Source organism: Maylandia zebra, linkage group LG11 (genome assembly GCF_041146795.1).
Source record: "Maylandia zebra isolate NMK-2024a linkage group LG11, Mzebra_GT3a, whole genome shotgun sequence".
Lineage (NCBI taxonomy): Eukaryota > Metazoa > Chordata > Actinopteri > Cichliformes > Cichlidae > Maylandia > Maylandia zebra.
Genome location: NC_135177.1, coordinates 17,033,912 through 17,050,098, shown reverse-complemented (window position 1 = coordinate 17,050,098; position 16,187 = coordinate 17,033,912). Strand labels below are relative to the sequence as shown.

Here is a 16,187-nt window from a genome sequence, read left to right as displayed (position 1 = left end):
CAACCTGAACTTCCTCTGTATACCACTAACAGCGGTGAGCTCTCTCATTAAACAAATAAAATAATTACATTCAGTTTCTTCTCGGTCTTTGTTAAGACATACACGCTAACTTGAAATTAAGTTTACATAACAGATGTTAAATACAGACTCGGGAAAACAATACTATGTGGATATATGAAAAAATATTTAGAGCATTATCGTCATAGCATGTATGTGCGTACACAGTTGCTCACAAAAAAGCACTGAACCAAAGCACCTGTTCCGTGCCGTGACTTTTCCCCGGGATTTGTCAAGTCACTTGTCCCCCTCGGTCCCACTGTCGGGGTTCCGCCCAAATGAATACAAAATAATGGACCGTATGAAAAAGAATTTAAAGCAGGCTAACCCTAATTTCCATATGCAGATCTGTCTCTCCCAACAGTCCCTCTCGCCATCACACCATTTCTTGCATTCTAATGCATTCTCACATCTTTACAAAATCCCCCCTTCCGCCACACGCCGTGGATGTGCTCGTTTTGCCGACTTACAAAATCGTTATTTCTGCACGTTTGACTTGTTCTGTGAGAAGGTGCTCTGTAGATGCGGTGTTTTGCATGCTCTAATTTGCATCTTTTATTACGAAGAGTAAAAAAAAATGGACGCGTCGGAATTTTTCTTTTTTCTCCACGATGCATCGACCTGCCGTTCTGCTTTCAACAGGAGGCAGTCCGTCTGTCTAAGGGCTCTGTCGCCTGGATGGGAAAGGTAAGAGCTTTCTTTTCTTCCTACTCTACAAACCCGTTCTATCCTTTCACAGCTCCGTGTTGCATGGAGGGAGTGAGAGTTGAACCCCCACTCCCTCCTCCCGTCTTTCTCAGATGTAGCCTCGTTTCCAGGCTTTGATGCACTGGACCAGTTTGGGTGTTTTGTTGTTTTTTGTGTTTTTGCTGTGTCTCTGTGTGTGTGTGTGTGTGGGGTGGGGGGGGGGGTGGGGGGGGGGGGGGGGGGGGGGGTCACTAAAATTCAAGACCCGAGGCTAACAGTGTGAGAACCTTAAACTATACTCACATCAGTTCTCTGGATGCATTTATTAATCCACATCATCCTCAGTTAATAGCAGCGAACTCTGAAAAGGATTTGGTGCTTGTAATGGATGCAGTGGGACATTATTATGTTAAGGTGATAACCTGGTGTTGTAATTACCTGCATCCTTTTGAGGCTTCCAGATAGACTTAATGAACTGTGTGTAAAGGAGAGAACACTGTTGCCAACATATGGATAACTAGAGGCAGACTGCTACAGAAGCAACTGGAAGCAACATCTGCTGAAAACGTTCCACACTGTAAAACGAAATAATGGCCATAGCCATGCAGCACTACAGGTGTCCCCCATTTATGTCTGACTAGCCCCCATGCATGATGTAGCTGGGTGGAGCTATGCTGATAATATAGGTGTTTTTTTTTTTCATTAGTCAACGTTTTTAATATAAGGAGGAAAAGTAAAAACCTGTCATTAATATTATTGATTGTTTAGTTCCGTTTGCGACTCCTTTCATAAAAAGGTGAACAGAATGCAATAATTTCCAATTTGCCCAAAACTATATTTCATTTTTTAAATGCACAAAAGGTATATTAAACATTTAAATGTTGAAATCTATGGTAATTTTCATGGTTCCAAAAAAAGTTGCAAAAGAGTTTGGACAAGGCCATGTGCTCCATTAACTGCTCTTTGTTTGGGAACTAAGGAGACCAGCTGCTGTAGTTTTCATTTAACCATCCATCCATTTAACCACTTTTTCAAGTTCAGGGTCACAATGAACCTGGAGTATATCCTGACTGTGCATGCTGGACAGGTTGCCAGTCCATCACAGAATCAGAGTAGCCCCCGTTGTAGTTGTACAAGTAAAATATTTTTCCATCCTTGCTTGATACATGATTTTAAGCACTCAAATGTTTTGGACTTCCTCTGCAGGATTTTTAATTTCATAGGAAACCAGTTATTTTCACCTGGACTCCTTTACTACCGATCTCCGTACAGAATGCTGTCTGGTTATGTCTTGAAAAACAAAGAAGAGGTAGGAGAAAAACGCTTCAACCATGTTATGAGCAGAGGTGGGACCAAGTCATTGTTTTGCAAGTCTCAAGTAAGTCTCAAGTCTTTATCCTCAAGTCTCAAGTCAAGTCTCAAGTAATGTCAGGCAAGTCAGAGTCGAGTCTCAAGTCACTGGTGTAAAAGTCCGAGTCAAGTCACAAGTCTGAAATTTTGAATTTCAAGTCCTTTTGAGTCTTAAAAAAAAAAAAACAACGAAAAAATAATGTTGCAGTTATGCTAAATGTAAATATTAGACCATGTAATTTTAAAATCTGTGTTTTTCTCAACACATGACAAAATAGTGAACTTAGAAAATATACACAAATTGTGAAATTGCACCTCTTTAAAATGCAGCTCAATTAAACCTAGCTCCAAGAATAATTTTCACCGACAGTTCTGAGATAAGCTGCATGTTATTCTTGGATGCGGTTGTAGGACCGGCTTTAAAACCGCATGACAAAAATATCATACACATTAAAAAAAACTGTATCACCAACGTAGCCTGGACAACATTTGCTAGTTAGATGAAGTCAGCTATCTCATCTTAGCATATTTATATGTATATTTATAATCATACGGTTCTTGGAGTGAGTGCATACACTCATGAAGTTTAGTAACTTCAGGTCACTGCAACAAGCCCAGGTAGAGTTTACCGACGGATGGGTGCAGGACCTTGAAATGCACCGTGTAGAAAGTAAAGACCATCGTACGTATCATAAGTTTACCAGTCTCACAAATTGTCGTCATAAATACACATTCATTAACCGTTTATTAATAGGACCTTTGAGCTCAACGGTAATTAATTAGTAGTGGAAATAATTTCTGGTAGCATCACAGAAATGTAGCAGTGACAATAATATTGTATGCTGTAATCGTACTGGGCAATTAGTGATACAAAAAACCTGTTTTATCCTGTGAATAAAAGTATATGTTTTTGTCAATGTACCATAATAACAGAAGCGAAACGCAATATTGTGTCAGGACAATTCACTATTTATGCACAATAAATAAAGGAGCATAGCGCGACAATTTCTGTTCAGCGCCAGACTTACTTGTAACCTATATCACCAATTATGTTAAGAAAAATGACGTATTAACTACTAAAAAACACTGACCTTCGTGTAAATGCTTGGAGCAGACTAACCTGTGAGCTGGAGTGTTCTGGGACGTTATATTTGATCTTTGAATGGCTGCAATCCAGGCCATCCGTCGCGTCTTTGTTACTTTGGAAACATGGCTCGAACAATTTCTCTTCAACGACGTAATCTGATAACAACCGATCTCTTTACCCGTCGGCTTCCCGTGGCTGTCATGTGACCGGCTATTGCCGTTAATAATACAACAGCTTCTTGACATTTTTGTGTTTCTTTTTATCGCTGTGATTTCAATTGAAAGCCTGCGTGCGCTGTACCTCTTGCCACGAGTTCCCAGAATCCTTTGCGGTTCTACCCGTGAATGACGTCACATTTTCAATCTCTATATAATATGCATGTTAAATTTTATATTTGGGGTAAAATATCAAGTCTTTTCAAGTAAACCGGTTCAAGTCCAATTCAAGTCCCAAGTCATTGGTGTAAAAGTCCAAGTCAAGTCACAAGTCTTAGAACATTTTTTCAAGTCAAGTCTAAAGTCATAAAATTAATGACTCGAGTCTGACTCGAGTCCAAGTCATGTGACTCGAGTCCACACCTCTGGTTATGAGTATTGACTCTGCATATTTTTTTGACACTTGCAACTTCCCTTTGGCAAGATAAGTGTTTGAAATGGGGAAACCAACAGCCAGCTGATCAGAGCAGAGTCTGGAAGAGACTAAATGAGTACATGAATAACTAGACAGATGTTTTGGAAATATGTTTATATTTTGAATGCCTGAAATAATATTGGATATATTGGAAAACTGTTTTTTTGTTTTGTTTTTGTTTTTGTATCCCACCAAATATTAGTATAGGCATCAGTTTTTAATGTCCAGAGTTCATCAGTTTCTTTGACCTTGTATATAGAAATTCTTTGATAGTGCTCTTATTTTCCAAACTATGTTGAGAAACATTATCATTAAATTGTTGAAGTATCTGCCTCCACAGTATTTGTTTGTCAGTGATAAAAATGGAGCACCCGTCCACAAACGCACTACAAGGTCAGAAGTTACGGTCAGCTGTAGTTCAGCTGCTGCAGGGGTTTAAGTCTTGCTCAAGGACTCCTTATATTACAGCCTGGCATTTGCTAAACACTGGAAAATTGCTAGCCTGCCTCTCTCCACGGACAACAAAATCTGTCCAATATGACTTGTAAAGCTTTACAAGTCTGCTTTATCCATATGAACGTAAGATTCTGGAGTATTTTCAGGGCAATGTACAAAAAGAGGAAAAATATTTAACAACATTTGCATATGTGTTGCCATTTTGCTGATGGCTCGAGATGGGGTTGATTATTGTGGCTCAGTTTTTATTGCGTTTGTTCTCTTGACTCATGACAGAAAGAACATTATTCTACTGTAAAGCCATTGTAAAATTGAGACATTGCCCCCCCCCCCCTCGCTCTCTACCAACATGTCCCCTGGGCAATATTACTATGGTAATATACTAATGTTAAACACTCTAAGTAGACATGGTGTTTAAGTCTGACCTTAAAACGGCCATCTAAAAAGTTTGGTTGGAGCGATAATGTGGACATTGTGAAATAATATTATCCTGTGACCAGTAGTTTGACCTCGGAAAATCATGAACAGTTTTACCATTAACGCCTTCTCTTTAAGGAGGGTAGTCAGAGGACTGTAATGACTTTGCATAATGAGTTACACTTTTTTCCCCTCATTGGGTCTGCTTTCTAAAAGATCTCTGTATTGTACAGGAGAGAGTGCTAGTCTCTTTTATCTCTAGAAAAAAAAAAACCTTGTGGCTACAGTTTGATCAATTAAACTCCTGAAAGGACCCCCCTCCTCCCTTTCTTTCCTCTGCCTGAGAGGAATATAAAGTTATCAGTCTTCCCAAGCGATATGAGGACGGAAATAAGTAGTTTGTCTATAAAAATGTCCAGGTACTTTATCAGCATCCCAGTAGGCCCCGAGGCCCTGACACTGTTCAATGTGGCTCCCCTGTACTCCAGTCTCACATGAGCCCTCTTTTTTCCCTCCTCCCTCTCCCCCTGTCTACTTTGTCTCTGCCCAGGGCTGGTTACTCGTTGGGTGGGGTGTTCGCTCCCGGCCCCGCACCTCAGTGGGATTGACTGGGGCTCGAGCCCCAAGTGAGGTTATCGATTTCAATCAGTGGCTCGGGAGATAGGAGCTGAATGATGCTGCAGACTTTAAACAGTGGTCAGCTGCATTGTTTTTTTGTTTGGGGTGGGGGCGAAAAACGCTGCAGGAGGAGGCACTTTGACGAGGAGTCAGATAAACACACAAACAGAATCACTCATAGACGGAGATGTCTTAATCGTCTGGTTCAGAGTTTTGCTGCATCTTAGCGGGTGCATTTCTCAAAGTAAAGAGGCTGAAAGAATTGATGAAGAAGTAGAAAGATTTTTTTCAACCACAGATGCTGCACATTAACACTATTAGATACCGGCACTGCAAGTGATAACGTTGGATTATTGTTTTTGCGCATAAAACAAATCATTGTTAAGAATTCCCATCACGATTCTCAAGAAGGGATTTAAAAGAACCGCTTGTTTTGTTCATCAGGCTTCCAAAAAGTCCGATATATTTTGTTCTATGTCTTGCGTGCACTATTTTTAAGCATTGTTTGCATAACGCGTGGCTTAAAATGATTCCTCCTTACTCAACTAGTCGCTTGTATAATAGGAGCAGCTGTATTTAGAAGCAACCTTTTAGAGTTTAGGAGCTCTTTGCACGGGCAGCAGACATACGCGCTGGAAACAGCACTTTGCCTGATTGCGTTTCTAATTGCATTTAATGTAAGCTAATGTATAAAACTGAAAAATGGCCTACTTGGCAGATCAACAGTAAATGTTGATTGTGTAATGTGGTGAAAGGACAGGGAGTTTAAGCAATTAATATTCTTCAACGCGGCATTCGTCCAGCAGTACATCGGCTGTTTTAGTCTTTCAGTAGATGCTGTTCAAGAGCAACGTGGCAACTTTTTTTTTTGTTCCATCATTGTTCACAGGAAAAGTACGAGCATAAAGACAGACTGATAAAGTTCCTGTTTTGCTTAAAGAGGGAAGTTAGTTCACGCAATGAGGGCACTGCAGTGTTTTCTGCTCTCAGAAGCATTTGCATCAAGGCCAGGAGATTAAACGTGTGGGTTGGGAACTGGAGAGAGTGTGTTGTCTCGCTTGGGGCCCCCGATGCCAGAGTTCTAGCTTTCATCGCACAGGGTGAAAGATAACTCCTGGACGTTTCACTCTGTGTGGCTACAGGTGGGTGGTTCACATGCTGTAGGTGGCAGCCTCGGTGGAATTCACGCAGAAGTACAGAGGAGGTGGCTGTGGGCAAATTGTTTCACAATTGCCAATGTTCAATACTCTGTACTGAGATGCAGAATCCTAAACTGTGTCAACTCATTTGTGTAGTTAGATGGTATATGAAGTGTTATGATAATATGTAAAAAAAAAGAAAAGAAAAGAAAAGAAAAAAGTAGGTGTTTGGGTTTGTTTTGTTGCATGTATATAATTGCAGATTTTAGATATTACAAAGATCCAGTGAAGAGCACGGGTATGCGAAATAACCTTAGGTGGCATTTTGAAAGAGAAAAATGATGCCTGACATTAAAGGGCGGAAACAACTTTTTGATCAAATAATTAGTGGGCTTGCCAAAAATGTACTCTGTCATTTGTGCTTTCAAAATGACACCAAAACCGATACACAAATACAATCTGATTATTTTGTAGGTTTGACTGACATTGAAGACTTCAGGCAAGGTGTCTGCTTAAAACATTATGTAATGTAGCACTCTGGGCTGATCCCTACACAGTGCACTAAAACATGCATAATTTCCAAGAGTTTCTATTTTTTTTTTCTTTTTTTTTTGGGAAAAAAGAAAATATGGATCTAATTCTCACAGATATTCTCGTTAAAGGCTCCATGTTCACTGCGTTTGTGCTGGTGCTGGGCTGCCTGCTGCAGAGGAACCTAGTGACCACAGAGGGGCACCGTGGGACCAACTGCCTCATCTTCTATGCAGTGCAAATGGACGGAGGCACCAGAGCTGCCAAAGCTCTGGCTGAGCAGCATGGACTGGAGTTCGTACAACGGGTCAGTGCATGTTTAAAATCTCTTTGTTACTCCAACCTCAGGGCCTGCAATTTACATTTTTTAAATCTGGATTCTAAGATTTCTTTTATTTTGTTTTATTTAAGAGCTGCCAACGAGCTGACTTCTATTTCCTATTTGAGGGATATCTGACTTTCATCAAATTATAGCAGCATTTGTGAATATTTCATATCTGATCAAAGATGCTTGGAGTGGGCTGGCCGCACAGTGTAACACACACACACACGTATAAAAAGACACATCTATGCTCCCAAACAGGCACACACGCCTCTCTTTCCCCTGAAACCCCCACTTCCCTACTTAGTATGTGAATAGGCTCAGTGTGTAAGTCTTTAGAAATTATTGGGTCTTTAACCATTTTCACAAGTTTTAATCTGTGATGCTACAATCTTTCTGATTAAGACACATCTGTGCTTTAAAGGTTACTTTAGTTATTGAGTCTCAGACTGTGTCAGCTCCATCAAAAAGTTCCCAGCTACACTGAAATAAAAAATGAAATAAATAAATATTAAAAAAAAACAAGGGCTCGGCGCTGGTCTCGGTTAGGTGCAGTACAGAGGTTTTGCCTTTTTTGTTTGGAGCGAGTTCAAAGAGGGGGTTCAAGGGTGTAAGAGATTTCGAAATGAACCTCGTCTGATTCTCTTCACTGTGAATGTTTCATGAAAGATTCTCAGCGGAGAGAAATTTAAAAGGTAAGAACTTTTATGAATCGACTCCCATTCCTGCTGTGCGCTGTTATATTCAGGATTTTAAAAGGGATTTTGTTTAACTTGTGCTTTTCAAATGTAAAGTCTGACTAATCCAAAAAAAATGTTATAAACACATAGTTGAAGTGGTTCACTGTAAAAATCGTAATATATTATATATTACATGCATTTAACAGCATATTGACAGTTTCATTGTAAATAATGAAAAAAATACTGAAATCGTGAATTTTTAGATCTAGAATATTTACAACTGTTACTGTTCGATATATAATTATAGAAATCAGACCAAAATATTAGTCTTACTTAAGACTCCATTTTTCTTATTTTTTGTGATTTGAAGTTATTGATGAGGGATAAGGGTAGGGTGTGTGTGTGTGTGCGCATTTTGGCATTATTGATAGCAGTCAGTTGGAGTGTCCGCTGGCCTGGTGTGAGGCTGTTTGCAGCACTGGCTCCAGGGAACATGGACGCGAGCTCATTTCAACCTTGGCCCTGCTGCCTCTGCTGCTGCCGCCTGGATCATGAATAAAACATCTCTTTGACCTTTATCAGGAGTGTATTGGACAGTCCACCCCCGTCTCTGTCTTTCTCTCTGCCTGTCTCTCTCTCTCCCTCTCTCATTGTCTCTCATGTATACCCACAAACACCTCTTGTTTTTTCCTGCATTGTTTTCTCCTCTTTTAGACACTAATGATGCACTAATTTTTTAATCTATTTACATAAACTTATTGTATTTGTGCATATGCACAGTTCAGTGAGGAAAAAAAACAAAACATATTTTCTATATGTGTCGTTGAGTTCAGCACCCATAGTCTGGTCATTCAAATTAAGGGGTGCTGGAGCTTTGATGCCCTGGTGTAAGCCTACAGTGGCAGTCTGTTGTCAAGGATTTACACTAATTGTGTGTTTCTGTGTTAATAAGTCGTCCATCCCAGCAACACCAAAACCCAGACAAGAGCCTTCTACAACCCCCACTTTCCCCATCCCCTCAGGTCCAATCTGCTGACTGGCTTCTTTTACCTGTCTGTCGCCAGAGGCTGATGCTAAATGTCACTGACACTAAATCGCCTTTGTTAAGTCAAACCTATTTTAATTGTGTCACCAGTGATTTGCGCATTCTGTGCTGCAAATAAAGTGTATCAAGAAGAAGCAGGGGCTTCACATTTTCCTGTGAGATATATATATATACATGTTATTTAATTTTTTTGAAAACACTGACGTGGAATAAAAAGTGTGACAAGCCCAGTGCCAGCTTGGGAGGATTGTGATGTCTGCTGGCATTCCAGCAGTAATACTGCATGAGTGGAATGGGAATCAAATGTCTCCATGCTGGCACTCAACATATTGTTGGTCCCTTTGATTTAGTGTACAGCATCCAGGAAAATGTCATTGCATGTCTCCATTGTGCAGACTTGACATATCCATTTTGCAACTGTAAAATACAAAGAAAAACAAAAGCAAAATACCCGAGATGATGTCTTTATGCCACACGGACAGATTTACCATCATCCATTGCAGTTGCTTTTTGCAGGTGTCCCTCTTTTTTTCTTTTTAGCAGACATACCTAAGCATTTCCTGTCACTTTTTGCGATTCTTAAGCGTGTCTAAGTGATAGAGTCGATCCATTCACATTTATATAATGCCTTACGCATTTGCTCATTTGGGAGGCTTTAAAGATGGGCTATAGTTTGTCAACAATGCTTGAAATTAAATGGCAAATCAGCTCATTCCCAATTAGATGAGATGCAGTGAAATGTAGCAAAATATAATAAACGACGCGCATTCAGAGACTCCTGTCACACAATGGTGAGTCTTTTCGCTCCAACCAAGGCGGCGGTGGTGTAACCCACTCATTGCAAAGCCGAGAGAAAGAGCTGCTCTGTGTAGACAGGTAATGGCAGCCATCACAGGTGCAGAGTTACACACACACACACACACACACACACACACACACACACACACACACACACACACACACACACACACACACAGGCACAGAAAAAAAGAGACCCTGATCACGATCTAAAATAGATGATTTTCTGTTTCGCTTTATGTCGACACAAAACAGCGTCGCAGCGACTTGATATTACACGCTGATAAAGCTCGCAGGCTTACTCACAATGCAGCCAACCCAGTCTTCATGGTACTGCATTGTTTACAGGTATTATTTCTTGCTTACTTAAGAGTTTGCAAATCCGATTAAAGCCAGATTAGCTCTATGTTTTGCATTGCTTTTATTTTAGCTGAGATCACTGCTTCGACAATTAAGTGCCTGTCCCATGTTAATGTGGTGTGTCTGTGTGTGTGTGTGTGAGAAAGGGTTTTGTCTTGAACTCTGACTTCAGGAAGTCCCCGGTCTCCAACCAATGGTAAAAGGCCTCCCAGATTCCCCTTCTCTCCAGTGAGGTGGAATACTGCCGGCAGATTACCATATCATTACCATATCATTAGCATAACATTACCGCTGCACAGCTTGGCTCGCTGTCTTCGGACGTGCTATCAGCTCATCGAGAGATTCAATCCCCCAATCCGCTCCCTGCTTCCACCCTCCCCTCCTCTCTCCTCCCCCCCCCCCCCCCCCCCCCCCTCCCCTGCCTCTGTACACAGAGGTGTGTTTTCCATCTGAGTAAAGCAGATGTAATTGAGGTAGAGCACTGGATTTACCGGCTAAATGAAATCACACAAACGCTTCGAGATCAGCCGGGGCCGCTGTCGTACACATTCAGAGAGCTCCCTCTCCGAAACCTCGCAGTGCTGCACCCAATTCAGAATTTTCTAATATCCTCTCAGAAATAGCCTCAGTCAGATGCTAAGCTATGTCAAGCCTTACTCTGGCTGGATTACTCTAGGCTGTTATATTATGACCAGGTGTGTGTGTGTGTGTGTGTTGGGCCAAAAGGGAAAAAAAAAAAAAGGCAGACCTGCCACCATCTTCTACCTCGCCCCTTCCTCTCCCTTTTCTGTACTGTAGGGCACTCGGGGGCACCGAAAGGGACACCAATCCTCTAATGGTTGTGAGCAAGGGCCCATTCCATTAGTCAGGGGGCCCGGAGTTCATCGCTGCTCCTCAGCGTGAGGAGGGTGGAGGAAGCAAAATGGAAGCAGGTGTTGGCCGGGGGCAACACAGAGGGCAACTCAGCACCAGCTGCATGCTGGGAAACGCAGCCCCCCACCACTCATCTCCACTCCTTCTCTGCCTATTTCTATTTCCTCATCCAAGTACAGCGCGCACACCTTGTTCATACAGAGCACACACACACACACACACACACACACACTGACTTCCTATCACCCGCTTTTGTCCCCCAATTTCATTCATTCCAGTAAGCTTTTCTCCATTTTCCTTATCTCTCTCTTTCTCTCTCTCAGCCTCACACACTCATTCACTCTCGCCTATCTCCATCTCTTTCATTTTCTCTCTCTCTCATCCTCTCTCTCTCTCCCCTTGCTTACCACCCAGCCCCTCCCCTCGCTCCATCTTCACACATACCTCACTCTGATTTGTAAATGGAGAGAGGACTTGTATGAGGAATATGTGGAGAAGATGTGCTTTCCATCCCAGCTGGGAAACTCTGGAGGGAGACGAGCGCAGAGAAGAAGAAAAAGAAGCAGAAGAAGAAGAAGAAGTTGAAGAAGGAGGGGGCTGAAATTATGTTACCACCTCCTCGCTTGCTCTCTCTCTCTCTCTCTCTCTCTCTCTCTGTGTCTGTCGCTCTCTCTCTCTGTGTCTGTCGCTCTCTCTCTGTGGGCTTAGATGATGTATGGCTGCAAAGGCCACATGTTGGCCGTGTGATGGATTAAAGCACTTTGTAGGAAAATTACTAAGAGCGCCTCGGCACATCCGAGTCTAGCCCTTAATAAAACTCTCTTCAATATTGAAATGGAGAGAGAGAGAGGGAAATACAGAGAGATAAAGAAGATAAAGGACAGTGGTGGACGAGAGCGGGGAGTGGGGCGTGCCAGAAGCCCACAAACACCCTCACACACACAATGCTCTTGTAGGTGATATGAAAAATTCCGAAATGTTGATAAAATTGCATGTTTTGAAGCTTTACCGTTTGATTTTACTTTGAGGTATTTGTTTTGTCCTTATCCATAAATAGAGCTGAAAAAAAAAAAGACATAAATGAAAGCAGAGCAGATGTTATGAAGCGCTTGTTTTTCTTACATGCTTTGCGGATGAACTTTCAGGACATGCTTTCCACTTACCGCTGCTGTGGAAAACATCGTCTGGTGCTGTTTTTGCGATTTTTGCCTTTTAGTAAAAATGAGAACCTGAGACAGCAGAAGAATCCCGTTTAGACGCGCGCAATAGGACAGAAGTGCACATGAGTTCAAATTTTCAGAAAGCACATTATTGTTGAAGCACTTTCTGCTTTTTTTTTTAGGTCATCAGAATATATGCCTCACATTTAAAATCTATGCAATGATCAAAAAAGCCTCTTTTTTTGGACTGTTTAACCCTCTTTTTAATAGTTATTACATATCGAAACATTAGCAGTGAACTTGGTGTCACTTTTTATTAAATTGTGGTTAAATTGGAGCCTATAACCAGCAAAATACAGTCATAATTGTAACCACCTAGGAGTTAATTTTCTTCCAACCTTATACTATATAAAACCCTGTGGTAACTCCTAGATGCGTTATCGTTTAAAAACTCATCAGTCCCAATATATTTCCTTTTTAAGATGGACAGTAAAAATCCCTCCACCCCCCTCCACTCGTTTCTATCATTTCGTTTGCTGCCAATACTGTAACCAACAAGGCTTAACTGCTCACCCCATTTAGCCCCTAGCATCCCCCTTCCATCGCCCTCCCATCTCTCCTTTTTCTGCTTTTCCATAGTTGAGGCTGTGGAGGCCACAGCCCCTGTAGGGCTGTTAGTGTACACACCAGCTGCTGTTTTCTCCATAGGGTGGACTGCCTCACGTGGCTCTCACACACTGCTTCAGTGGCTCTTGATGTCTGTGTTTGTTTTTGTTTATCCTTCATGCCCCCCCCACCCCCCATCCCTCCCTCCCTCCATTGCTGTTTCTCTGTTTGTCTGCTGGAGGCTGCCAGCAGCAGTGAGCCACGCAGATCCTGTGGATGCTTCAGCACCAAGAAGACTCAGAGTCTGAACTGCAACCAGAAGCTCTGTTGTACACCACAGTTATGACAGGATATGTTTTTGGGTGGACATGTATTCTGTCTCTTTCTTGGACTTGTAGTAGCCATTATGTATTTTTAGTTACAGTGACCTGTAAATGAGTGTGAACTTGTAACATTGAGATAATTACAGTAATTATAATAGCTGACTCTGTATGTGGTAGGGCTGCTGCAGTGTGAGTCTCTGTGTTTCTCACGCTGTGCATACACACAATGTAGAGTCTGAGCCACATTAGCAGAGCAGTCGGAGCCGAGGGCCTAGTTCCTGTAGTTACTTGTGCAATATGCCCAAAATGAACTTGAGGCGTAAAAATACGCTCAGGCTTTACAAGTGTAAAATACAAGCTGTTATTACTCAGCTGCTTCCTGGTGCTACAAAACCGCAGCCCTAAGGCTGTTAAACATATGTCCCAAATGCTGCAAAAGCAGCTTAAAAATAAATATAAGTTGTTTTTTTCCCCCCAATATTCTATCTTAGCATTGCTTTGGAGTCCGCTTTCTGACCCCCCCATGATATAAATCCAGCATTCGTGTGCCTAGTTTTGTGTTTGTGTCACCAGTTCCATTTGGAAGTTTTCGTGTAGACCACCACGTTTAGTAGCTAACTTGACCGAAGGAAACTGGATTGCTTTGAGTTGTTTAAAGACATTTCACCTCTCATCCAAGAATCTTCTTCAGTTTCAAAACCAAAAGGTGGAGTCCCAGGTATTTAAGCCCTGCTTGGGATTGTCCCAGGGAGGAGGTGGTTGTTGATCCACTATTAATCACGTGTGTCACCACATGAGCCAAGGCGTAAAATAGGCGTGGGAGATTACCACCAGAGATTTTGTGTGAAACCACTCTGTGAGCGTGCGCCACCTAATCATGTGACCTATTGAGGTCATCTCATGCATGTTATGATACCAAGGACTCGCCACCTTTTGGTTGTAGAACTGAAGAAGTTTCTTGGATCTTCAAACATGTTATAGAAGTCTATTTACCTTTTGTCAAGCTCTTAAGACTACCATGACCTGGATGACTGACTGACATGCTCGTCCTCTGTTTGTAGTTGTAACTCACACTGTAAGCCTTTAAAATAGAAAACAAAAGACAAAAAACAGCATGCTGAGGTGAAGATGCTAAGATTTTCATTGGGAGAGAACAGAATGGATTCGATTATAAGTTAGTACATCAGACTGCTCAGGTCGAGCAAAGTTACAGAGGCACGGCAGAGATTTTGGACATGTGCAAAGGAGGGACAGTGGATATACTGGAGACCGGATCTTTAAGATGGAGCTGCAACACAAGAGGAAAAGAGGAAGACCTCAGGGAAGATTCATGGATGTAGTGAAGGAGCACATGCAGAGGGCTGGTGTGACAGAAGAGAGTACTAACGATGGGGTGAGATGGAGGCAGATGATCTGCTGCAACGCCTAAAGTGAGCAGCTAAAAGAATTTTGTTGTCGTTGTCTTTTATTTTATTGAAGCAATTCTTCTCTGCTTGTAGTTTATCTTGAACTTTTGACTGGTACAAACAAGAGTTCTCCAACTGCTTGTCCACTTCTGCTAATTACGACATAAAGCAGCAATTGCATGTTACATTTTACTCCATTAGAAACATAACAGTTTCTATATGTATATATATGTATATATATATATATATATATATATATATATATATATATATATATATATATATATACGTGTGTATATATATATACGTGTGTATATATATATCCTGATCCAAGGAAAAGTTGTAGATTTTTGCTCTTTATCGCAATTGTTTGATATACAAGACATGCAATTTTGAGTTTATTGAGTATTTTTTTAGTAGTAGCAATTTGCCGTGCAGCTATGCGTTCTTTATGGTGTTTATATTTTCACCATGCAGGTCAGATTACCTTGGGAACTCTAAACAATGCCCAATACTTTATGTTAATGTTTTTGTCAGTATTCCAGATCTTTTTGTTTTTTCCAGTAATCACTGATATCGCCAAGTTAATGCTGTTCACACAAGATCGTATTAAAGTCTGCATAATGATGAGGCTGTGCTGGATGAAAGGATCAAGCACAGGACTTTCTCAAACAAGGCTTTGTGTCCCATGTGAAAACAGTTATTATTATTATTATTATTATTATTATTATTATTGGACTTGTGCGTGCTCTTGTCATTGTCAGCTTTCAGCTTGCAGTTATGATTGAGTTTAGGAAAAAATCCTGGTTTTTAATGGCAAACAGAGTGTTAACCACAAACTGAACAGCAGAGTTTGGCTTTATGGCACAAATGACTGTAAAAGTGACTGAAAACTTTTCCCATGTGCATTTTTTCCCTGAGTTGCTACGCTGTGACATCACAAAAATGTGACGATCAATTCCAGTGATGGCAAATCGGATTATGATGATGATCAGACTGACTGACAGGACTATACTCTGAGACTTTAGTGGTGGAGAACTTTTTGCAGGGTCATAAAGTAGGCCAACGTGGTATCTACAGTTTTCAGTATTGCAATAATTATGCAACTTGTATTAAATATATACAATGAGTGTATTGCATACACACCTTCTATGATTTTCTGGTACAAAAGGTACACAGCGAATAGAGAGCCACAGATCCAGAGCCTTTAGGTCAACAGGAGGAGGTGTGTCAGATAATGCTACAGTTCATATGACACATGAACTTAAATAAAAATTCAAATGTGCTTGATATGAATTGATTTGCGGTTCTTGAAAAATCATAGGTGTGGTCTCCTTGGTTTTTATATATTATGTTATCTGAGGTTTTCTGCACATTTTACCTCATGTGGGAAAATATTCATTTACTTGTCCCCATTCATCAGGGCTGTGGTTTCTTATTCTTTTTTTGCAAGAGGTGCAACAGCATGCTTTTCTTTAATGCAGTTCAATTCAGTTTTATTTATATAGCGCCAAATCACAACAGACGCCTGAAGGTGCTTCATATTGTAAAGTAAAGATCCTACATATGTACAAATTACAAATGAGATTCAAAGTTTATCAGTTTGTAATGGCGATATGTTTATATGTAAATATGAATTTAA

At 41.0% G+C, this 16,187-nt stretch overlaps 1 protein-coding gene across 1 annotated transcript in view; it reads left to right on the top strand.

Annotated features, from left to right (window-relative positions):
- The first annotated feature begins 485 nt into the window (after window positions 1–485).
- The window catches only part of LOC105941351 (neuroendocrine convertase 1-like), a 137,425-nt gene continuing 121,723 nt past the window's right edge, over window positions 486–16,187 (top strand). The window contains exons 1-2 of the mRNA XM_024804235.2: window positions 486–744; window positions 7,104–7,279. Coding sequence (XP_024660003.1) covers window positions 7,109–7,279 — 171 coding nt within the window. The 5' untranslated portion in view covers window positions 486–744; window positions 7,104–7,108. The remainder of the gene's footprint in view (window positions 745–7,103; window positions 7,280–16,187) is intronic.